We start from the raw sequence: 25,471 nt of genomic DNA, 5'->3' as shown, positions 1-25,471 counted from the left end.
ATTAAACTTCAGAGGGAAAGCAAATATTTCAGGCATACTGACACTTTGCCAGAAAGCATAAAATATTTAAAATATATTTCAGATATCAGAATCATTGAAGTATTTTCCTCCAGGCAAAATTGATATACTTTTTTCTTATTTAACTTAACATTCTGTAAAATGTCTGTTAACTTAATAATATTTATGAAATGGTTATGAATTTGGTAAATTAATATTTATTTCATGTTATGTTGTGTTCCAATAAAACAAAAATAGACAACTGTTCAATTTGCTACTGGCCTCTGTCTTAGCAGTGGAAGTTAGCCCAGTTCATTGAGTACATGCCCAGTTTGGAGGGAGGGTCTGAGCATATGTGGCTGGGCATCCCCATTTCCCTGGAGAAGTCTCAGGGTTGCAAGGCACACCAGAGGTGGAAGTGATCTAGCAGGACTTAGTGGAGATGTGGAGAGCAGGGACACAGGCAGGAGATGAACCTGGTTTTCTCTCTACAGTATCCCCAGAACCTGGGATGGTGCAGGGTAAATGGTGGGGAATAAATGAATGAATGTGCTTTCCAAGACTGATTGTAGAATTAAAATGAGTTGTAAGGCTTCCCCTGGAAGAAGGGCAGTGTGGGAACCTGTAACTAGGTTCCTGCCCAGCCTGTGAGAAGAATTTGGCAGATCAACCTCATTGCCAGTATAAAGAGGAAGCCAGAAACCCTCTCTGCCAAGACCTGCAGGGGTTCTTACCCCACCTGACCCTGCACCATAACAAAAGGAACAGAGAGACACTGGTAGGGCAGTGCCATTAGAAAGACTGAGTTCCGTATTCCTGGGGGCAGGGCAGCACCAGGCTGCACGACACTCCAATCTGCCTGCTTACGACTATCAGTAGCATCACTAGAGATTCTTCTGTTTGAGAAAACTTCTCAAGGATCCAGAAATTGTGCTCTTTAAAACATTTTAAAACTGATACAGACCCAAAGGAGAGACCCAGTAACAATATTCAGCCGTATCATCCATTTGCCCTTTCTTTCATTCAACAAATCTGTGTTGATCACGGGCTCTCTGCTGGGTGTGGTGGGATGCAGCTGTGGGCCTGTGCTGGAGGTCCTTAGAGGCTAGTACTCCTAGCCTGGGCTTTATCTGCATGGATTGCAGCAGTGTTGGGCTCCAATGCTGTGTGAAGCAATTGCTCTTGCTCTTTCTGGGCATGGGAGAAGGGCCAGAGCAGTCAGACACAGATTCCCACGCAGGAGAATGGAACTCCTTCCGAGGAAGAAGACGGTTTTCCTTCCAGCACACGCCCAGGCATAGTGGTCAAGACCATGGACCAGGTCCCCAACTTGTGCATGCACCAAGCCCCAGGATCAGGAGCACAGCCAGTGAGGGAGGAAGATGGATGAGCACAGCACGGTGCTGACAGCTCTAGAAAAAGACAGGAAACAGGAAACTCAACTTGCAAAAAGACTGAATCTCAACTTGATTCAATTAGGCAGATACTGAGTTCCAGTATGCTCCAGGACTATTCTAGGAGCTAGGATTCAACAGTGAATAAAACAGACTAAATCCTTTCCCTTGTACACTTATATTCTCTCAAAAAAGCTCCTTTCCCTTCTTCCTTATCAGGAATGAGTTGTAAGGCTTAACTACTGTAAGGACCCTTATCAGGGTCCAATATAGTTAATAAGGACTTAAGACTGGACTATCACATCTAAATCCCCAATAATGAGCCCTCACCAATCTGCCAGGTCCCAGAGAAGTTAAAAGCAATCAGGGCTGTTTACAACTAACTGAAATAAAACTTGATTCGAACTTGTCATGTCAAGCCTGTTGACAACATACACACATGTGCACGTGTCACTGCTGTGCATAAAAACCTCTGACTCACTACCGTCTGAAGTCCAGGCTCCTTCACAGGTCATTCGAGGTCGACCTATGCCCCCTCTAACCCCTGACATACAGAAATACAGGCATTGTCCATGTAACATCCTTGGCAAGAAAACATTAACCAGGTGCCTCATTCCCATTATTTTAAGTGGGAAGAATGTTAATGCATTATGTCTCAACCCAAAATTTTCAACCAACTTCTTAAAACATAAAACATAGTAAAATGCCTGTATATAAGAAAAAAACACGTTAGGGTGTAAAAATTTAAACAAAATATTTTGTATTTATTTATTTAATTGTAATAAAATAAAGATATAAGATATTTAAAACAGAACTTCCTGATCATTCAGCAGTTAATATAATGTTGTTTTGTCTGTATAACATGCTGCACGTCCCCTTAGTTAACATTCAGAGGCTTTCTGACTGTCTTCTGTGAACTCTGATTTGCTACCAATTGTATGTGGAATAAACCTAAAGACTTTGTCCATTGACTCCCCTCATCACTTTGTTAAGGAATTTATTATGTTTAGGGGACATAAATATTTTTCCAATATAAATATTGGTGGGAAAGCATTGTATTGAGAGACATATTCTATGACGAAGTGCTCTACGTGGAAAACATGACTTGTGGAGATGTTCAGGCCAGGTGTGGTGGTTTATGCCTGTAATCCCAGCACCTTAGGAAGCTGAGGCAGGAGGATCACTTGAGTCCAGGAGTTCAAGACTAACCTGGGCAATATAGCAAGGCCATGTCTCTACAAAAAGAAAGAAAAGTAGCCAGGCGTGGTGGTGCACATCTGTAGTCCCAACTAGTCAGGTGGCTGAGGTGGGAGGATCACCTGAACCCAGGAGGTGAGGCTGCAATGAGCCTGATTGTGCCACTCTGGGCAACAGTGTGAGGCTGTTTCAAAAAAAAAAAAAAAAAGAGATGAACTGTAAAGAATGCTAGCTCTTATTCTTCACAGAATACCCATGAGTTTTCATACCTCTGTGCCTTGGTCCACACTATACCCTCTGTCTCAGTATCTTTGTTCTTTCCCACCTAACAAACTTGTAATTGCCCCTTTAGATGTTTTCATTCACCATCTCCTTCTTTTTTTTTTTTTTTTTTTTTTTTTTAGAGACAGGGTCTTGCTCTGTCACCCAGGCTGGAGTGCAGTGGCGTGATCATTGCTTACTGCAGCCCTGAACTCCTGGGCTCAAGTGATGCTCCTGTCTCAGCCTCCCCAGTAGCTGGGACTACAGGCACTTACCACCATGCCTAGTTAATATCTTTTAAAATTATTTTGTAGGGATGGGGTTTGTAGGGATGGAGTTTCACTGTGTGACCTGGATTGGTCTCAAACTTCTGGCCTCAAGTGATCCTCTCACTTTGGCCTCTCAAAGTGCTGGGATTACAAGTATGAGCCACCACACTGGCCTCTTTTTATTTTTATTTATTTATTTATTTATTTATTCATTTATTTATTTCTTTGAGATGGAGTCTCACTTTGTCACCCAGCCTGGAGTGCAGTGGCGTGATCTCAGCTCACTGTAACTTGCACCTTCTGGGTTCCAGCGATTCTCCTGCCTCAGCCTCCCAAGTAACTGGGACTACATGCACCTACCACCATGCCCAGCTAATTTTTTTGTATTTTTAGTAGAGACGGGGTTTCACCATGTTAGCCAGGATAGTCTCGATCTCCTGACCTTGTGATCCACCCGTCTCAGCCTCCCAAAGTGCTGGGATTACCGGCGTGAGCAACCATGCCTGGCCTATTTTTATTTTTTTAAGAGATAGAGTCTTGCTATGTTGTCCAGGCTGGACTCAAACTATTGGGTTCAAGTGATCCTCCCATCTCAGCCTCCTAGCTGGAACTATAGGCAAGTGCCACCATGCCCAGCAGTTTTTTTTTTTTATCTCAATGTACCTGCCTGTGGCCAGCTGACTTACTGCTTTCATGGTCTCACATCACTGTATACATTTACCATCAGGATCATGACAGAGAGAGAGTAAAATGCACAGGCCTATAAATGTAATGGGCTGTTACAAAAGTTTCAAAGCCACAGGAAGGTTCTGCCAGGTGCTTAGAATGTTTATTCCATTTATACAATAAAGAACTTGAAAAACAGTCCCAGAGTATAAAAGACTCAAGCCTAAGAGTCTCCATTTATCACTTGTCTGATAGAAGTCCCATTCTAACCAAAGAATTATGGCAGATTTAGGTTTTCCTGGTGTATTAGCTCAGACCTCATACCTAACGTTTGAAAAGTTTGGATATGTCCTATACTAGTGTGTACTTATCCTGACGAATGGCTCTAGGTCTCTTTGGTAAAGGACTAAAGAAAGTTTACTGCATGTATATGTAGTGGGATTGTAGAGTCCTCCTGTTCAATCAATGGACACTGGGTTTATGAATGCCTTAGATCTGGGAATTGGATGAAGAGCCTGCTTTTCCATTGTGGTTGCTGATGTCAGCCTTTACCACCTGATTACATACACATGCTAATTGATAATTAATGTCTCTTGTCTCTAGGAACACTTTAATTTCTTAGCCACCACAATAGATCTCTGAAGGTTAAGAATCAAGGCACCCTGGTTGTCACCATGGCCTTGCTGTTTGTGGTAGTAATTATGTCCCCCTTGCCTCTAATGTTTAAGTGCTTCCAACCTGAGTTCTGCCATTCTAGGGATCTCATGTTGCCTATTGATATTAGGGAGTCCATGTCATTGGCAGCATCTTTCATCTTCAACCCAGCTTACAGGGGATGTCCACCACCAATGTGTGCAATGATGCCTGCTTCTCTTCACTAGTGCATCTGTTGCTGTGTTAGTAAAAGGAGTATATTCTGTGTCCTCCCATAACATACTCAGATAGTGGGTTCTCAGGCCAGATATGATAAATCCATTTTAGTATTCTTGCTTCTCTGAGCTACCTTTTCTTCAACACTGTGGGAGGAAGTTCCGGTGTCTCCACTTCATATTCTGTACACCATCATCAGGATCAGGCTTCAAGGAGCCACTCCAGCAAACTATTAGGACTAGCTCCAGTTGTTTTTGTGAAAACTTAAATTCTGAGTCATAAGTATACCCATGCCAATGAATCAAATCCCATTCAACTCTATATTCTTCTGGACAAACAGTTGCAGTATGCACTCGATTCTGGATTCTGACAGTACATATTAGTAAACTCCTACACACCTTACACTTGCCTGTCAAGACTGTATGTCAGCTGTGAAGCACTGCCTCTCAGCTTCAAGCCCACTATACTATACTCTGCTGCAGCTGGGATTCTGCAAACCAATTTCTCCTTTGCCAGCTGAAACCCTGCCAGTATCTGTCAATGAATGGTGTCGACTAGGAGGCTGGAGGAAGAAAAGGGGACTTGTTTCTTTCTATTGCTTCCTATCCTTTGTTTTTGTTTCCCGTTCCTGTCCTCTTATATTCCTATTCCTAATCCTAATCCTAACATTAACCCTGGCAGCAGTAGTTGACTCTAGTAGCAACATTTGATTATAGTTTGCAGTTTTTCCACCATTCATAGAACCAACCTTAGCACACTTCATTCCCCTCTGAGACCCCAGCACCAGCCAATGAGTGTTCACTCAGAGGTCTGGATCCCATTCCCATAGGACCCCTTTTCTGAGCTCAGGAACTGCACTGCATGCAGAGCAGCATCCCCTCCACAGACATCTGAGTTTCAGGTCCACAAAGCCCCTCCTCCAAATTTATAAGTTTTAATAATTTTCACCTGTTCCCTTTGCTTCCCTGACATAGAAGTGCTAGCTGCTTCCCACAATTGCCACCTCCTTGATTCCCTTTTTACCTGCCTTGTTTTCCCTTTTTGCCTGCCTCGTTTACCAGTACCTGGCTAACAGTTCTTTATATTCAATTCTGTTTATTAAAATAACTGGTATAGTTTTTGTCTCCTGGTTGGCACCTAGTTAACACAAGATGCTCTTACATCTGACTTTAATTATTGGCCTTGAGGCAATAAAGGGTGTTGAGGGAGGGTTGTGGGCAGAACAAATGTCATCTTGTGAAGTGTATGTTTCAAGTGAAACAGTTACTCTGTTTCCAGGCAGGGAGAAGTTAGTCTACTCTGGCAAGGGGGAAAGGTCTGCTTCTACCAATTAAGGAGGACTCAGAGTATTTGGAGGTTCACAAGTTTTAGGTTTATCCACCCAAATGTTTCTATCTCAGGTCTCACGGTCCCACCCTTTTCTCATAGGAGCCCTGACTTCGACACAGAATGTCCAAAATCCACTCTTCTCCTATGAAGCTCTTCAAAGGCCTGTAAATAATCAGATCCTGAGCCTAATTTTCAGATGGGTCTGCCCCACAGTTCCTGGAAATAAGAGACTCCTTTAAAGTTGCCATGGGAGTTGTCAACCATTCGGAGAATTTGCTAAGTTAGAATTAGATTGCCATGAGCCTATCATTTTCTTTTAGTAAGGTCTTCAGTGCTGTCAGAAGAGTCATTGTACTCTGCAATCTTTATAATTAACATTGTTCTCATATAACCCTGCCACTTTATCTTTCATTGTCTTGCTGTCCACCTGCCCCTCATCTAAATTAACCAGAGCTAAAAGCTTAAGAAATTGCAAAGCCACTGCCTGCCAGAAGTTATTATCAACCTACTTATTTTCAGCAATAGGTTCATATTATTTTAGAAGAGTGAAAAATCCAATATCAGTGTTCCATTTCCAAGTGTTTGTTACCTAAAACTACATCTGATACTAATTGTCATAGCCAGGTCTCTTCAGAAAGCAGACCTGAGGTCAGGCCCTGCTTGTCTTCTGTGCCTGTAAGTTAAGGGTGGTGTGTTGCTGTTGGTGCAGACAAAGAGATAGGAGGCAGTGAGGGCAATCTGAGAAGGCACACAAATATGTATCCAATACAAATATAAATTTCCACAACTGATGCAAGAAAACATAGAAAAATCTAACAGATCTAGAACCACTAAAGAAATTAAACCAGTCATTTAAAATCTTTCCTGAAGGAATAAACCAAGTCCAGATAGTTTTCTAGGTGAGTCCTTCTAAACTTTCAGGTCACATATAATTCCAAACATATATAAACTCTTATAGAAAATAAACAAAATGAGATATTTCCAAGCTCATTTTGGGAAGCTAATATACAGCATACCAAAGTCAGCGGAGGAAAATATGTGAAAGATAAATTATGATCCCATACTCACTCATGAACGTGGTCATAAACATTGTTATCAAAGTTTTATAAATCCAAATCCAGCATGTATAAAAAGACATTACATAACAACTAATGTAATGTCTTTCAGGAATATAAAATTAAATGTCAGGAATATGAAATATTCCTTTCAGGAATATAAAATTAAATGTCAGAAAATCTATCAATGTAATTTACCACGTTAATCATTTTTTAAAGAGAAGAATCAGGCTGGGCACAGTGGCTCACACCTGTAATCCCAGCACTTTGGGAGGCCGAGGTAGGTGGATCACCTGAGGTCAAGAGTTTGAGACCAGCCTGGCCAACATGGTGAACCCTGCCTCTACTAAAATTCCATAATTAGCTGGGCATGGTGGCGTGCACCTATAATCTCAGCTACTCAGGAGGCTGAGGCAGGAAAATCGCTTGAACCTGGGAGGCGGAGGTTGCAGTGAGCCGAGATCACACCATTGCACTCCAACCTGGCTGACAAGAGCAAAACTCAGTCTCAAAAAACAAAACAAAAAAAAGAGAGAGAGAAGAATCACATGATGATATCAATGCACAAAAAGCATTACTGAAATTTTACATTCATTTATGATAATTACTTTTTAACAAAGTCAAAATAGAAAGGAAATTTTTAACCTGATAAACTTACAGAAAATACTGTGCTCAATGGTAAATATGTTCAAATCATCTCTTTAAAAAAAGAATAATGCAAGAATACCTGCAGGACCACTCTGTGTGCACTACACAATCCCAGGAAGCACCGTTTACATCAGAGACATTATATATTTGAAATATGTATGACAATTTCATACCAGATAGAAGTATCTTTTTCCAATTTGCACAGAGGCTTTATGTGATGTAGTAGTGGCCCTGGAGACTAACTTTGTTTCAATTAAAAACTGACCAAAGGTCCCGGTCTTTGCAAAAAGATCATTAATATTAATAGAACTAATAAATATGAGGATTGTAGAGGAAGAAACAAAAATCATATATATATTTGCAGGTGATACATGATGATAAAAATGAAACTCAAAAACACACAGAGTCAGTCAAATGATTATAAGGAATAAGAGAGGTCAGCAAGCTGTTGGATAAATATGCAAAATCAATTACAAGTTGATAATGATTGTAATTGACAAAAAAATAGATAATGTAATTTTAAGGAAGACATCATTACAAGTAAGTATAAGCATTATTATGATACTTATAAGACTATAAAGTGCCAAAGAGCAGGGTATGGGGGCATGTGCTTGTAGTCACCACTATTTGGGAAAGGCTAAGGCAGGAGGATCATTTGAGGCCAGAAGTTTGAAGCTGCACTCCAGCCTAGGCAACAGAGTAAGACCCCATCTCTCTCTCTCTCTCTCTCTAAATGAAAACAAAAAAAAGGAATATAAAGTGCCAAAGAATAAATCTAACAAAATATGGAAAACATTTAAAAACTTTACTGAACGATAGTAACAACAGCAAATGCAGAGACTTATTATGTCCATGGATCAAGACTTGACATTATAATTCGGAAACTGATTTATACATTTAATGTGACTCCTATCAAAATCCCAACAATTTTATTCATGATACATACTATGCTGATTCTAAAATGTACATGGAAAAATGAGAGTCCAAGAATAGCCCCTACAATTCTAAAGAAGGAGCTTAAAATGGGAGAACCTAGCCGGGTGTGGTGGCTTACACCTGTAATCCTAGCACTTTGGGAGGCCAAGGTAGGCGATCGTCTGAGCTCAGGAGTTCGAGACCACAATGGGCAACACTGCGAAACCCCATCTCTAGTAAAAGTCCAAAAAAATTAGCTGGGCATGGTGGCATACACCTTTAGTCCCAGCTACTTGGGAGGCTGAGGCACCAGAATTGCCTGGGCCTGGGAGGCAGAGGTTGCAGTGAGCTGAGGTTGTACCACTGCACTCCAGCCTGGGCAATAGAGTGAGACACTGTCTCAAAAACAAACAAACAAAAAAAACCAAAAACCAAAAAACCCAAATGGGAGAACTTGCCTTGCTGGATATTAAGCTTTAATAATTAAGTGTGGTTTTGACAAGGGGTTATAACAGTAGTTCTCAAGAGAGGGTGATTCCCCCACCCCAAGGGAACATTTGGTAATTTGGGTTGTCAGAATTGGAGGGGAAGGAGGGGATGCTACTGGCATCTATTGGGTAGAGGTCAGGGATGCTGCTAAACATCCTACAGTATACACAACAGCCCTCCACAACAGAATTCTCCCATCCAAAATGTCAGTAGTGGCAAGGTTGAGAAATCCTAGGGGTAGAGCGATAGACCAGTGAAAAACTAATTTAAAAACAGAAAATATGACCTGGGAGTGGGCTTATCCAGCAGGAAACAGATGGGATACTCATACTGAGTATTAAGGACAGTTTATTCAATAAACGGGCCACTATAAAAGTGAGAACAGAGTGTAGGGAAAACAAAGCCCTTGGGGGCTGGTAACAGGAACCGCAACAGGAGAGGGACTATTTACTGAAACTCAGAGATACAGAGCACTACATGCAGATGGCCAGTTGGCAAGAGCTGGGCCCTTAAGTCAAGGGATACAACCAGCTTGCAGCAACCTTGCAAGAAGAGAGCTAAGGGCATACATACCTTGCTTCACTCATCTTCTACCTTTTGATCACCTGTCAATGCTCCCATGGTCAAACCCAATGGGAACCTGTGGGCAAATAAGCTATTAATGTAGTTCATACTGATTAGCCTCCCAGGACACAGAGGCTAAAGAGGGGTGGAGAGCAGATCTGGAGAGGCAAATAGGAGCTTTCCAGTCGGAATGGAAGGATTTCATACATAAAACCCCTAAAGAGCAGATCACCAAGGAAAAGATTGATACATTCAATATTCATCAAATTTACCATAAGGAGAGTGAAAAGATGAACCGCAAGCTGGTTTCACATATAATATTTGTTTCACATATAAATGACTAAGGATTAGTTTCAAGAATGTCTAACAAAATCCTCTCAATCAGTAAGAAAAAGATAAATAACCCACTAGAAAAGAAAAAAAAGGTAAATGACATGAATAAGCATTTCTTAGAACAGGAAACACAAATGGCCAATAAACATATAAAGAGATGTTCAACCTTGTTAGTAGTCAGGAAAATGCAAAATTAAACCACAATGAGATAACATTTCACACCCACCAGACTGGCAGAAATTAAAAAGTCAGACATTACAATTCTTGCCCAGGATGTAAAGTAAAAGGAATTCTTACACATTGTCCACAAGAGTAAAATGGTACTTTTGAAATGCAGTTCCTAGTAAAAAATTGAACGTGTACGTACCCTATGACCCCGAATTTCAACCTAGTGCATATTCTAGAGAAATTCTTGCCCATGAACATCATCAGAGATAAACAACCACAATCATAGCAGAACTGTTTTCTTAAACTTATTTTAGAAAGATTTTTAGGTTTACAGAAAAATGGTGAAGATAGTACAGAAAGTTCCCAAGTACTCCATATCCAATTTTCCCTATTCTTAACTTTTTTTTTTTTTTTTTAGATGGAGTCTCCCTCTGTCACCCAGGCTAGAGTGCAGTGGCACGATCTCAGCTCACTGCAACCTCTGCCTCCTGGGTTCAGGCAATTCTCTTGCCTCAGCCTAGCTGGGATTACAGGCACCCGCTACCGCGCCCTGCTAATTTTTGTATTTTCATTTTTTACTAGAGATGGGGTTTCACCATCTTGGCCAGGCTGGTCTCGAACTCCTGACCTCGTGATCCACCCACCTCGGCCTCCCAAAGTGCTGGGATTACAGGCGTGAGCCACAGCACCCGGCCCTTAACATCTTGCATTAGTTTGCTATACATGTCACATTAATGAATCAATATGGATACATTATTATTAACTAAAGTCCGTATCTTATTCAGATTTCTTTAGTTTTACTTACTGTCTTTTTGCAGCATGTTCTTAACAACTAAAACTTTTAAAATCCACAAAACGGGCCAGGAGCGTTGGTTCACGCCTGTAATTCCAGAACTCTAGGAGGCCGAAGTGGGCAGATTACCTGAGATCAGGAGTTCAGCCAGCCTGGCCAACATGGTGAAACCCCATCTCTACTAAAAAAAAAAAAAAAATTAGCCAGGCATGGCGTAATTCCAGTTACTCGGGAGGCTGAGGCAGGAGAATCATTTGAATACAGGAGGCAGAGGTTGCAGTGAGCCGAGATGGCGCCATTGCACTCCAGCCTGGGCAACAAGAATGAAACTCTGTCTCATTAAAAAAAAAAAAAAAAAAAAAAAATCCCCAAAATGTCCATCAGTAATAAAATAGATAAATTATGGCTTACTCATTTAAAGAATTATGGTAAAGTAAATACAGTAAATAAATAACCTACAGGTATGTATATCAACATGGATGAGTCTGAAAACATTTTGTTGAGCAGTAAAAGCAAATCTTAAATAAATATATCCAGCATGATTCCCTTTATAAAAAGGACAAAAATAGGAAAAATGAAATCATATATAATTAGAGGATATTTACATATATAATAAAACAAGAATAGCAAATAAATGATTAACAACAACAAAAAAATAAGGATAATGGTTCCCTTTGGTGGGGAGGGACATGGATGCTCTGGGAGGGACACCTTCATGGGGGAAGGGAATGTTCTCTTCAGTTGGGTGGTGGGCACATGGGTTTTTGTTATGTTTTAAACTATACATTATAATAATTTTTTTGTGTGTATTATACGTACAAGATTATATGTGAGATTATAATTTTTTTGTATGTACGATGTTTCATAATATTAATTTTAAAGGCTCTGATCCCTGCTCTTTTCTTTCCCCTTGAAAGCATATTGCCTAATTAGTCCTCATCCTCCAACATTCTGGCTTAAGGGAAAAGGTGACACTTTAGAGTCAGAGCAAACAGGAACCCCAGCCCTCTGTGCCCCAACCAAAGAAATGTGATTATGTCTCTTATCATCTTCTTCAACCCCCACTATACATCATGATGCTTCCTGTTTCTCAGAAGCTGAAAAAGGTGCTGACATAATGTAATGAGTAGAATAGAGGCCGTATACACGGATCCACCCAGAGCCATGGGTGTCACCCGAGGGGCAGGCTGGACTCTCAGCTGTGGTTGGGAACATAGGTCAAATCTCTGCCTCTAGGTGGGAAATGACTCCAAGTTTGAAGATTCATGGAGCAGGGTGACTCTTGCTGTTAAGAGTGAGAGGCCCACCATCATAAGCCCCAAGAGATGCCTTCTGCAACAGCGAAAGGCCACCTCTTGGCAGATCCCTTTATGCGGGTACAGCTGGACTGGGCACTGGGCTCCAGCTGGGGCCTGGGAAACTGCCATACTGGCACCCCCTATTCCTCCACAGTCATCCCTCACTTGTCTGTTCATTTGGTTGTTTATTCATTCACTCAGCAAACACTCACACAGCAGCAATGTGCCAGGCACTGTTCTAAGTATTGGCAACGCAGCAGGGAGCAGGACGTAGCCCTGCTCTAGCAGCATCGTACCCAGTAGGAGGGTCAGACAACAAACAAATAAAACAACTATAAATTGTGGTAAGTGCTTTCAGTGAAAGTAGAGGTAAAATAACCCAGTGTTAAGATGCTAAAGTCAGGCTATCTGGGCTTAAGTTCTGCCTCTACTGCTACCTGCCATTGGGCAAGTTAATTAACCTTTCTAGGAGTCAGTTTTCCTTTCTATAGATTGAAAGTGATCATCAAACCTACTGAATAGAATTGATTGAAGATTTATTCTTTCCAAAAAAATTTATGGAGCATCACAATGTGCCAGGCACTAAGGATTAATAGTAAAGGTGACAGACAAGGTCCTGCCCTCCAGGAACACACATGATCGTGGAGGAAGAGTCACTGGACAAGCAAAGGCCATTTACGATGTGATAAGGGCTAGGGACTAACATGATCAAGGGAGATTCAGGAAGTGCCAGGGGTAGAGGGCCACTTTATATGCCTGACAAGGTGACATTTGAGAGCTAAATGATGAAAAGGAGCCAACTATGTGAAAGCCTGGGGGCTGGGGACAGCTAAACAGAGGGACGGCAAGTGTGAAAGCGTAGTAGCAGGAATGAAGTTGGTGTGGTTGAAGAACAGCAGGACGACAGATGGCAGGAGCACATTAGCAGGGAGGTAGGAGATGAGGCCAGGGAGGGAAGAGACAGCACATGCAGACTCATGCAGGCCAGAGAAAGGACTTTGCATTTTATTCTAGTAATGGGAAGTCCCTGAGGGTTTAAAGCAGAGGAGGGTCATTATCTGACTTATGTATTTTTTTTTTTTTTTTTTGAGACAGACTCTCACTCTGTCATCCAGGCTGGAGTGCAGCGGCACCATCACAGCTCACTGCGGCGTCAACCTCCTGGGCTTAGGCGATCCTCCCATCTCAGTCTCCTGCATAGCTGGCACTATAGGCACGTGCTACCATGCCAGGCTAATTTTTGTATTTTTTTTGTAGAGATTGGATTTCTCCATGTTTCCTAGGCTGGCCTCAAACTTCTGGCTCAAGCTATATGTCTACCTTGGCCTCCCAAAGTGCTGGGATTACAGGTGTGTGCCACCGCACCCGGCAACTTACATTCTTAAAAGATCTCTAGCTTTTGTGTGGGCACAGATGAGGTTGTCATGTTCGATCAGGGAAACAACTTAGGATGCTATTGCTCCCTGGTGAGTGGCATGGTTATATAGGGTGAATGGTGCAGAATGGGCTGGAGGAGAAGGCAGAATCCTACAGTGCAGGGCATTGTAGTGGGCATCTGATCGCTCTCTTCTGCCACCTCCATGCAGCTGCTTCTCTCTCCTCAGAATCCAGACCCAAATTCTACCTTCTGCTGGGAAAGTCTTTCTTCCCCATTTTTTGTTTGCAGGTGGCGGGGGCTCCCTGGACCTGGGATTCCTGCCTTCTTCCTCCTAACTTGCTGTCTCATGGCCCTAGACCCCTCTCGTGTAACACAGACATCAGTCAGGCTCTCGTGGGCTCCTAAGACCTGGACGACAGGCTCGAGCTCCCATTTGCTCACATGCAAGTGGAAAGCTTTTGCCAGGGTGTTTGCAAGTTCCCAGGGGCTTGTGCATGACTAGCACTGACTTTCTCCTGATATAGCATGGTTAGCTCTGTGTGTGGCTCATCAGGACATTCAACAAGTAATGCCCCTGTTCTGCACCCCCAGAAGGCAGCCCTTTCCACTGAATCCCAGTCACACAGCCAAGCTGACCACTCACCCGGATCTGCCTGTGGCAGGAGCAACTTCAAAGTGAGCGCTAGTGCTCCTATTCTTTGAAGTCCTGTGGTCACCCTGCAGTGGTAGAACTTCCTCTTCTTCACCCCGTTTCCATTCTCTCTGCAGCCTTGTGCCATCTTGCCAGTTTCCCCTCTCTCTTCACCCAATTGCAGTTTATTTCTAATACGCAGAGCAATTTCTGTAGCCCTTTTGTAACAGTTCATTGCTCACCCATGGACCCAAGATCTCAGCTTCCTACCTCCCTCTAGTGGCTGATGCAGGTATTCCCAAAAAAAAGTCCTAGAGCAGGATCCTGGCTGGCCACACGGCTGTCCAGTGCCGCCCCTGCCCACAAGGTTCTAAGAGGTTAAGGTGCTCCACATATCAGAAAAGGAAAGGAAACCTGTCTGACACAGAAGCCTGGGCTGAAGGAGGTTACGCTCTGTGTACTGTCCCCTGGCAGAGGCGGTTTTCTGGGTCGTCTGCATGTCCCAACACCGGCCTCTGGTGGCCAGCAGATGTTAATTCCAAAACCTTTCTGTCCCCACCTCAAAGGTGAAGCGCCCGCGCTCTAGCCTTCCCATCTGGGTCCTCCAAGACCCCACACTGGGCGCACAGGGCACAGGGAGGAGCCAAGCCCTCTGCTTCAGTTCTGCCTTCTGCGCAGGAGCCCTTCGACTTCTGGGAGTTGACTCCAGCTCACCCAACAAGGAGAGAGGGCAGGTGGGAGGCACTCTGAGCTCAGAAGGCCTACAGGAGCTGGAGAACACCCATCCTCCACTTCTACTCCTTCTCCAGACCACTCCACACCTCGCAGCTTCTTGCTCCTCACCCTCGCATTTGGCCCAGTGGGCAGCAAAAACAAGCCAGGGTGACTGGCTAAGCTGGGGCCAAGCTCACTGACAGAATTGGAATTGTGTCAAAACACCACTTTTATGTCCTCTTCCTTCAGGCCTGCATCAGTGTGAGCTCTGCAGAGAAAGGGGCCTGTCTTACTCAACCCTCAGATCCCAGCACGCTGCTGTCCTATGGAGGCATCCATGCATCTCAGCGGCAGAATGAATGAATGGAGGGGCCAATGGGCCTCCACTGTGCCTGCCCCTTCCCTCCCTCCCTCCTTCCTTCCCTTCCTTCCTTCCTTCCTTCCTTCCTTCCTTCCTTCCTTCCTTCCTTCCTTCCTTCCTTCTTTCTTTCTTTCTTTCTTTCTTTCTTTCTTTCTTTCTTTCTTTCTTTCTTTCTTTCTTTCTTTTTCTTTCTTTCTTTTCTTTCTTCTCCTTCCTTCCTTCCTTCCCTCCTTCCCTCCCTCCCTCCTTTCTTCCTTCCTTTCTTTCTTTCTTTCTTTCTTTCTTTCTTTCTTCTTTCTTTCTTTCTTTCTTTCTTTCTTTCTTTCTTTCTTTCCTTCTTTCTTTTCTTTCTTTCTTTCTTTTCCTTCCTTCCTTTCTTTCCTCCCTCCCTCCTCCCTCCCTCCTCCCTCCCTCCTCCTTCCTTCTTCCTTCCTTCCTTCATTCCTTCCTTCAGCTGTTTGTTGGCCATTCCTTTCCTCTCTTTCTTTCCTTCTTTCTTTCTTTCTTTCAAGGGTCTTGTTCTGTTGCTCAGGCTGGTGTGCAGTGGCACAATATTGGCTCACTGCAACCTCTGCCTCCCAGGTTGAAGCGATTCTCCTGCCTCAGCCTCCTGAGTAGCTAGGATTACAGGTGCGTGCCACCATGCCTGGCTAATTTTTGTATTTTTAGTAGAGACGGGGTTTAGCCATGTTGGCTAGGCTGGTCTCAAACCCCTGATTAGCCTGCCTCGGCCTCCCAAAGTGCTGGGATTACAGGTGTCAGCCGCCACGCCTGGCCAGTCTGCCTTCGTTGACCTGGAATAATTATTTTGAGACGCATCCATGTTGTTGCATATAACAAAACTTTATTCCGGCCGGTACGGTGGCTCCAAGCCTGTAATCCCAGCACTTTGGGAGGCAGCGACTGGCGGATCACGGAGTCAGGAGATGAGTTAATCCTGTGGCTAACAGGGTGAAACCCCGTCTCTGCAAAAATAAAGTAGCCCGAGGCGGTGGTGAGCGCCTGTAATTCTTCTCGGGAGGCTGAGGCAGGAGAATGGGCGGGGAGAACCGGGCCGGAGCTTGCAGTGAGCTGAGATCCGGCCACTGCACTCCAGCCAGGCGACAAGCGAAGACTCCGTCTCTCAAAAAAAAAAAAACACAAAACTTTATTCCTTATTTGGTTTATTATATTTTTAACATACAGTAAAAATAACATCATTTGGTGAACAGTTCTACAAATGTTAACTCATGTATAGATTTGTGTAACCACCACAATCAGGATACCAGACAGTTGCATTAACCCAAAAAACTCTCTCATTCTATCCCTTTGTAGTCCTAGCTCCCTCTACCCAGTACCCCGACAACCACTGAACTGTTTTCCACAAATATAGTTTTGTTTTCTCAGCCATATCATATTAATGAGACTGACATTTTTACTCATCATGACTTGGGAAGTCTTCCAAATTGTGTGTTTGCTCCTTTTTTGCTGAGTAGTATTCCATTGCATGGATGTATTACAAATTGTTTTTCCATTGGTTGAATGATACTTGGGTTGCTTCCAGTATTTGACGATTAGGAATAGAGCTGCTATAAACATTCGTATATAGGTATTTGTGTGATCATATATTTTTATTTCTCTAAAATAAATACCTGGAGTAGAATTGCTGGATCACATAGTAAGTGTATTTTTATAAGAAACTGCCAAATTTTTTTCCAACATAACTGCCAGCCTGGTGCGGTGGCTCACACCTGTAATCCCAGCACTTTGGGTGGCCAAGGCAGGCAGGTGGATCACCACTTTAAGCTCAAGAGTTCAAGACGAGCCTGGGCAACATGGCGAAACCCCGTCTCTACAAAAAAATACAAAAATTAGCCAGGCATGGTGGTTCATGACTGTGGTCCCAGCTACTCAGGATGCTAAGGCTGGAGGATCCTTTGAGCCTGGGAAGTGGCAGTTGCAGTGAGCCAAGATCAGCCTGGGTGAGTTAGACTCTATCTCAAAAAAAAAGTGACTGCCATTTTGCATTTCCATCTGTAACGCATGAGAGTTCCAGTTGCTCCATAACCTTGGCCTTGCCAGTATTTTTTATTTTAACCATTCTAATAGATGTGTAGTGGTATCTCATCATAGTTTTAATTTGCATTTGCCTAACAGCTAATAATGTTGAAACATTTGCATTTAATGTAATGGTTGATATATTATGGCTTAAGTCTGCCAGTTTATTTTTTGTTTTCTTTTGTTTTCTCATTTCTAATTGCTTTTTCCTGCCTTCCTATGAGTTACTTAAACATTGGTCATTCATATATCTTCTTTGGTAAAATGATGAGTCAAACATTTTGCCCATTTAAAATGGGTTTATTTTTCTTATTATTGACTTGTAAGTGGACTGGGTGCAGTGGTTTATGCCTGTAATCCCAGCACTTTGGGAGGCCGAGGTGGGCAGATCACCTGAGGTCAGGAGTTTGAGACCAGCCTAACTATCATGGTGAAACCCCATCTCTACTAAAAATACAAAAATTAGCCTGGAGTGATGGCATGCGACTATAGTCCCAGCTACTCTTGGAGGCTGAGGCAGGAATCTGGGAGGTGGCGGTTGCAGTGAGCCAATATTGTGTCACTGCACTCCACCCTGGGTGACAGAGTGAGACTCCATCTGAAAGAAGGAAGAAGGAAGGAAGGAAGGAAGGAAGGAAGGAAGGACGGACGGAAGGAAGGAAGGAGAAAGAAAGAAGAAAAGAAAGAAAGAAAGAGAAAAGGAAAGAAGTAAGGAAGAGAAAGGAAGAAAAGAAAGAAAGAAAGAAAGAAAGAAAGAAAGAAAGAAAGAAAGAAAGAAAGAAAGAAAGAAAGAAAGAAAGAAAGAGAAAGAAAGAAAGAAAGAGCATTTTTTATGTGAGTCCTTTATCCATTATAGGATTTGCAAATATTTTTTCCCAATCTGTGGCTTGACTTCTCATTTTCTTGATGCTGTGTTTTGATAAGAAAACACTTTAAATCTTGAACTCCAATTTGTCAATTGTTCACATATGAATTATGATTTTGGTGCTGCAGCTAAAAAATCTGTGCTTAACCCAAGGTCACAAAAATATTCTTCTAGTGTTTTCTTCTAAATATCTTATAGCATTTGCTTTTGCATTTTTTATTCATTTGGAATTAATTTTTTTGTATGATGTGAGGTAAGTGTATACATTCTTTTTATATTTAGATATTCATTGACCCAGCACAATTTGTTGAGAATACAATTGAATTGCCTCAGCATCTTTATTGAAAATGAACTGACTATAAATGTGAAGGTTTATGTTGGTACTGTCAGTTCTGTTCCATATAAATATATCTTTATATCACTGCCACACTGTTTTGATTATGATAGCTTTATAGTAGGTTTTCAAATAGGTGAGTGTGAGTCCTCCAACTTTGTTCCTTTTAAATATTGTTTTTGCTATTTCGGATCTCTTTCACAGGAATTTTATGATCAGCTTGTTGATTTCCATAAAAAGCCTACTGGGATTTTTCACAGGGGTTGTGTTGAACATAGATTAATTTAGGAAGAATTGCCAACTTAATAATATTGAGATTTTCAATTTTTAAAATGAAATGTCTCTTCACTTATTTATGTCTTCTTTAATTTCTTTCATCAACATTTTGTAGTTGAATGTATAAATCTGGTATCTTTTTGTTGTATTATTCCTAAGTAGTCTCTTTGATACTATTACGAATGGAATCACTGTCTTAATTTCATTTTTGATTTGCTAGCATATATATAAATATAATTGATTTTATATATTGATTTACTATTCCGAAAACTCAATGAACTTGTTTATGGTTGTAGTAAATTTTTCTCGTATGTGAATGCCTTAGGATTTTCTACATACAGGATCCTGTTGTCTGCAACAGTTTTACCTCTTCCCTTCCAATCTATGAGCCTTTTATTTCTTTTTCTTGTCTTGATGCACTGGCTAGAACCCCCTGTACAATGTTGAATAAAAGTAGTGAGACATGACTTCCTTGCATTGTTCTCAAACATCCGGCAAATATAATGTTAACTATAGGCTTTTCATAAATGCCTTTTATCAGGTTGAGGAAATCCCCTTCTATTTCTGGCTTGTTGAAAAAATTTTTTTGTTTCAATTTTGTTTTTGCTAAATCATGAATGGGTATTAGATTTGGTCAGATGCTTTTTCTGTACCTAGTAAGATGATTTTTTTTTTTTAGATGGAGTTTCTCTCTTGTTGCCTAGGTTGGAGTGCAATGGCATGATCTTGGCTCACTGCAACCTCTGCCTCCTGGCTTCAAGAGATTTTCCTTCCTCAGCCTCCCGAGTAGCTGGGATTATAGGCATGCGCCACCATGCCCAGCTAATTTTGTATTTTTAGTAGAAATGAGGTTTCACCATGTTGGTCAGACTGGTCTTGAACTCCTGACCTCAGGTTATCTGCCCGCCTCAGCCTCCCAAAGTGCTGGGATTACAAGCTTGAACCACTGTGCCCAGCCCAATCATATGGTTTTTGTCCTTTATTCTGTTCTATTAGTGTGGGGTATTAAATTTCCTTAAATTCCTGGGATAATCCCATTTGGTCATGGGGTATGCTCCTTTATATATGTTCCTGGATTTAATTTACTAATGTCTTATTGAGGATTTTGCATTTCCATTCAATAAGGAATATATCTTGGTCTGTTTTGTGCTGCTATAACAGCATACTTGAGACTGGGTAATTTATAGTGAATGGAAATTTATTTTCCCATAGTTCTGGAGGCTGGAAAGTCCAAGATCAAGGTACCAGTAAGACACCTCTTACATCATCATGTCGCAGAAGGTGGAAAGGCAAAGAGGCAAAAGGAGCCCAAACTTGCTCTTTTTTTTTTTTGAGACGGAGTCTCGCTCTGTCCCCCAGGCTGGAGTGCAGTGGTGCCATCTCAGCTCACTGCAAGCTCCGCCTCCTGGGTTCACGCCATTCTCCTGCCTCAGCCTCCTGAGTAGCTGGGACTACAGGTGCTCGGCAACATGCCTGGCTAATTTTTTGTATTTTTAGTAGAGACGGGGTTTCACCGTGTTAGCCAGAACGGTCTAGATCTCCTGACCTTGTGATCCACCCGTCTCGGCCTCCCAAAGTGCTGGGATTACAGGTGTAAGCCACCACGCCTGGCCCCAAACTTCCTCTTTTATAATGGTATAAATCTTATATTTGATCAGGTTGAAGAGTTCCCCTTTATTTGTAGTTTATTATTTAAAAAAATTATACCCAAGAATTGGATTCTGTCAAACGTGTTTTTTGCATTGATATCTGCATCAGTCAAGGGTAAAGAGATTTTTCCTTTTCACACATTTAGCATGGTGGATTACACAGATTAATTTTTGTATGTTTAATAACTCTCACAATCCTGGGAGAAATCTCACTTTGTCATGGAATATAATCCTTTTAACATGCCGCTGTATTTGGTTTACTAGTATTTTATTAAGGATTTTTTCATCTGTGTTCATAAAGTATATTGGTCTGTAGTTTTCTATTTTCTCTTGAGTCAGTTTTGGTAGTTTATGTGTTTCTAGGAATTTGTCAATGTTATCTAAGTTATCTAATTTTTTGGCATACATTGTTCGTAGTATTCTCTTATAATCTTTTGTTGGTAAGGTCTGTAGTAATGTCCCCACTTTCATTTTTGAGTTTAGTAATTTGAGTCTTCTCTCTCTCTCTCTCTCTCGGTCAAACTATAGGCTTGTCAGTTTTTAACTTTTCTATTGTTCTATTCTCTATTTTGTTTATCTCTGCTCTAATTTTTATTATTTCCTTTCTTCTTCTTGCTTTAGGTTTAGTTTGCTCTTCTTTTTCTAGACCTTAAAATGGAAGGTTAGGTTATTAATTTGAGATCTTTCTGTTTTTAAAATGTAGCTGTAAATATGTAAGTTTTCCTCTGAACACTGCTTTTGCTGTATTCTATCAATTTGGGTACATTGTATTTTCATTTTCATTCATCTTAAAATATTTTGTAGTTTCCTTTTTGATTTCTTCTTTGCCTTATGGGTTGCTAAAAGTACATTGTTTAATTTCCACATATTTGTGTATTTGCCAGATTTCTTTTTGTTGTTGCTTTCTAATTTCTTTCCTTTTCAGTAGGAGAACGTATTTTATTTGATTTCTTTTTTTTTTTTTTTTTTTTTTTTGAGATGGAGTTTTGCTCTTGTTGCCCAGGCTGGAGTACAACAGCATGATCTTGGCTCACTGCAACCTCCACCTCCTGGGTTCAAGCAATTCTCCTGCCTCAGCCTCCCGAGTAGCTGGGATTACAGGCATGTGCCACCATGCCCGGCTAAGTTTGTATTTTTAGTAGAGATGGGGTTTCACCATGTTGGTCAGGCTAGTCTTGTTGGCAGGCTGGTCTTGAACTGCTGACCTCAGGCGATCTGCCCATTTTGGCCTCCCAAAGTGCTGGGATTACAGGTATGAGGCACTGCACCTGGCCCTGTGTAATTTCAATCTTGTCTAATTTATTGAGACTTGTTTTGTGGCCTAACACAATGTCTCTTCTATAGACTATTTCCATGTGCAGAGAAGAATATGTATCCTGCTGTCATTGAGTGAAGTGTTCTGTAGATGTCTGTTAGGTTTGGTGGTTTTTATTGTTGTTCAAGTCTTCTATTTCTTTGTTTACCTTTTGTTTAGTCATTCTAGCCATTATTGAACATGAGTATTAAGTCTCCAACTTTTTTTTTTTTTTTTTTGAGATAGAATCTCATTCCATCATGCAGGCTGGAGTGCAGTGACATGACCTTGGCTCACTGCAACCTCTGCCTCCTGGGTTCAAGTGATTCTCATGCCTCAGCTTCCTGAGTAGCTGGAAGTACAGGTGTGCACTACCATGCCTGGCTAATTTTTGTATTTTTAGTAGAGACGAGGTTTTGCCATGTTGACCAGTCAGGTCTCGAACTCCTGACTTCAAGGGATCTGCTCGCCTTGGCCTCTCAAAGTGCTAGGATTATAGGCGTGAGCCACTGCACCTTACCTCCAACTATTTTTTGACTTTTCATTCAATTCTGTCAGTCTTTTGTCATAGGTTTTTGGCCCCTGTTGTTCAGTGTATATTTGTTTATAATTGCAGTATCTTCTTAATGCATTGAGCATTTTATCATACTAATGTCCTTCTCTGTCTTTTGTAACATTTCTGTGTTGATGCCCATTTTGTCTGATATTAGCATAGCCACTTCAGCTCATTTTTGGTTACTGTTTGCATGGTATGCTTTCCAGCTTTACACTTGGAACTTATTTGTGTCTTTGAATCTAAAATAAGTCTCTTATAGACAGCATATAGTTGGATCATGGTTCTTTTTAAAATCCATTCTGCCAATCTCTGCCTTTTCATTGAAGATCTTAATTCATTTACATTTAATATAATTACTGATAAGAGAGGATTTAATTCTGTCATTTTGCTATTTGTCTTCCATTATGTCTTTTTTTTTTTTTTTTTTTTTTGAGATGGAGTCTTGCTCTGTCACCCAGGCTGGAGTGCAGTGGCCAGATCTCAGCTCACTGCAAGCTCCGCCTCCAGGGCTGAGGGCGAGCCTTTTTCCTACCTCTAGCTTCCTGACTATGTGTAGCCTACACTCTCCTTGGCGGTTTTTAGATGAGATTGCCTTTAATTGGTTAGCTTAGGATGGTCTCCCCATCTCCTGACTTTGGCAGGATCTGCCTCCGTTTCCACTTCCCTAGTGTTGATTTTACAGGGCTTGAGCTTACTAAAAATGTTCTTCTGTATTTTACATATGTTCTTGATTATGAGAGCCTTTGTTCCCTTTCTTATTATTGTCTTTTTGTAGATGTTTTATATTTTTGATTCTTTTTTCTTATTTATTTTATTTTACTACATATTATATTCTTAGCATTTGTTCTGGGGATTACAATTAGCATCTTAATTTATAACATTCTAAATTAATAACAACTTAGTTTCAATGGTATATAAAAAACTTTACTGCTGTATAATTCCATCCCTAACTTTTGCTGTTAATGTCACAGATTACATCTTTATGTAATATGGCTGGGGCGGTAGCTCATGCCTGTAATCCCAGCACTTTAGGAGGCTGAGGCAGGCAGATCACTTGAGCGCAGGAGTTCAAGACCAGCCTGGCCAACATGATGAAACCACATATCTACTAAAAGTACAAAAAATTAGCTGAGCATGGTGGTATGTGCCTGTAATCCCGGCTGCTTGGGAAGCTGAAGCACAAGAATTGCTTGAACCTGGGAGGTGGAGGTTGCAGTGAGCCAAGATTGTGCCCCTACACTCCAGCCTGGGTGACAGAGTAAGACTCTGTCTACAAAAAAAAAAAACAAAAAAAACCAAAAACAAAAAAACCCAAGAAACAAAAAAACAAAAACAAAAGCACCAAACCATCTTTATGCAACCTATGCCCATCAACATAGTTTTAGGATCATTGTTTTATGATTGTATTTTAAATCATATAGAAAATAAAGAGTTTAAAACAAAAAATATATCATTAATACTAATGTTTATATTTACCTACATAGTTATCATAACTGGTGTTCTTTATTTTTTCATGTGGATTTAAGTTATTGCATAATGTTGTATTAGCTGTATTAGTCAGGGTTCTCCAAAGAAACTGAACTGATAAGCTATATATATATATAAAATATGTATATACACACGATTATGGAGGGTAATCTCCTTTACTCAGTGTTCCAATTTAAATGTTAATTTCACCTGTAAACATCCTCACAGAAACATCCAGAATAATGTTTGACCAAACATTCAGGCACCCTGTGGCTCTGTCAAGTTGACACATAAAATTAATCATCATAAGTGTTCTTTCATTTCAGCCTGAAATACTCCCTTTAGCAACCTTTGTTCAACAGGCATACTAGCAAAGAACTCTGTTAGTTTTTGTTTACCTGGGAATGTCTTAACTTCTCCTTCATATCTGAAACATAGTTTTGCCACATATGGAATTCTTGGTTGACAGTTTTTCTTTCAGCTCTTTGAATATGTCATCATATTGCCTTCTGGCCTCTGTGGTTTCTGATGGGAAATTAGCCATTAATCATGTTAGGTATGCTTGTATATGACTCATCACTTCTCTCTGGCTGCTTTCAGGATTCTCTCTGTATTTATCTTTTGACCATTTGATTATCATGTATCACAATATGAATATCTGAGTTTATCTTACTTGGGGTTTGTTGAGCTTCTTGCATGTGTAAATTCATGTCCTTTACCTTTACCAAATTTGAGAAGCTTTGAGCCATTATTTCATCAAATATTCTTTCGTCCCCTTTCTTTCTTTCCTCTCCCCCTGGATCTCCTGGTATGCATATGTTAGTACTGGTATCCCACAAGCCACTTACACTCTATTTGTTTTTCTTCACTCTTTTTTCTGTTCCTCAGACTGGGTAGTCTTCAAATTCACTGATTCATTCTTTGCCTACTCACATAGCTGTTGACCCCTTCTAGTGAATTGTTCATTTCACTTATTTTACTTCTTAACTCAAAATTTCTAAGTCCTTTTTTATAATTTCTATTCTTTTATTGATATCTGCTATTAGGCGAGACACTGTTCTCATGCTTTCCTTTAGTTCTTCACATATGGTTTCTTTTAGCTATTTCAGTACATTTAAAAATACTTGATTTAAAATCTTAGTCTATTAAATTCAATTCCTGGACTTCCTCAAGGACAGTTTCTATTAATTATTTCCGCTGTGTATGAACCGTACTTTTTTCTGTCTTTTCATGGCATGTAATTTTTTTTGTTGAAAACTGGACATTTTTACTGTTATGATATGACAATGCTGGAAATCACATTCTACTCCCCTTTCAGGTTTGTTGTCATTGTTTGCTGGTTGTTTTTGGTTTTTGTTGTTGTTGTTTACTTAGTGACCTTTCTGAATTAATTTTTTAAAGTCTGTATTCTTTGTCACGTGCGGCCACTGAAGTGACTTTTCCATTAAACTTTTCCACTAGTGGTTGGCTAGTGATGACTGAAATTTCCTTTATACCTAAAACAACATTAAAAAAAATTCCCAATATCTTCAGATGAGCTCTCTATGTGTTTTGAGGTGTGGCTTTAACACCTAGCCAGGCTGTTTACAACTCTGCCTTAACCTTCCTTTTCTGCTTGCACGGAGTCTGGAGGTCAGTCAGAGGTGAGAGTGTAGAGCCTTCT

The 25,471-nt window shown here is 41.0% G+C and overlaps 1 protein-coding gene across 2 annotated transcripts in view; it reads right to left on the bottom strand.

Annotated features, from left to right (window-relative positions):
• The window catches only part of LOC101014638, a 141,697-nt gene that overhangs the window by 12,019 nt on the left and 104,207 nt on the right, over positions 1-25,471 (bottom strand). Inside the window, exon 4 of one of the 2 annotated variants that reach the window (XM_009209052.4) lies at positions 249-1,409. The exons of the other annotated variant lie outside the window; for it this stretch is intronic. Within the exon in view, the coding sequence (XP_009207316.1) occupies positions 1,216-1,409 (194 nt within the window). The 3' untranslated portion in view covers positions 249-1,215. Of the gene's footprint in view, positions 1-248; positions 1,410-25,471 lie in introns of those variants that run through there. 2 annotated transcript variants of the gene reach the window in all.

The sequence above is a fragment of the Papio anubis genome, chromosome 5 (genome assembly GCF_008728515.1).
Source record: "Papio anubis isolate 15944 chromosome 5, Panubis1.0, whole genome shotgun sequence".
NCBI classification, from domain to species: Eukaryota; Metazoa; Chordata; class Mammalia; order Primates; family Cercopithecidae; genus Papio; species Papio anubis.
The sequence above is the reverse complement of the archived record's forward strand: the minus strand, read 5'-3'. Positions and strand labels throughout refer to the sequence as shown.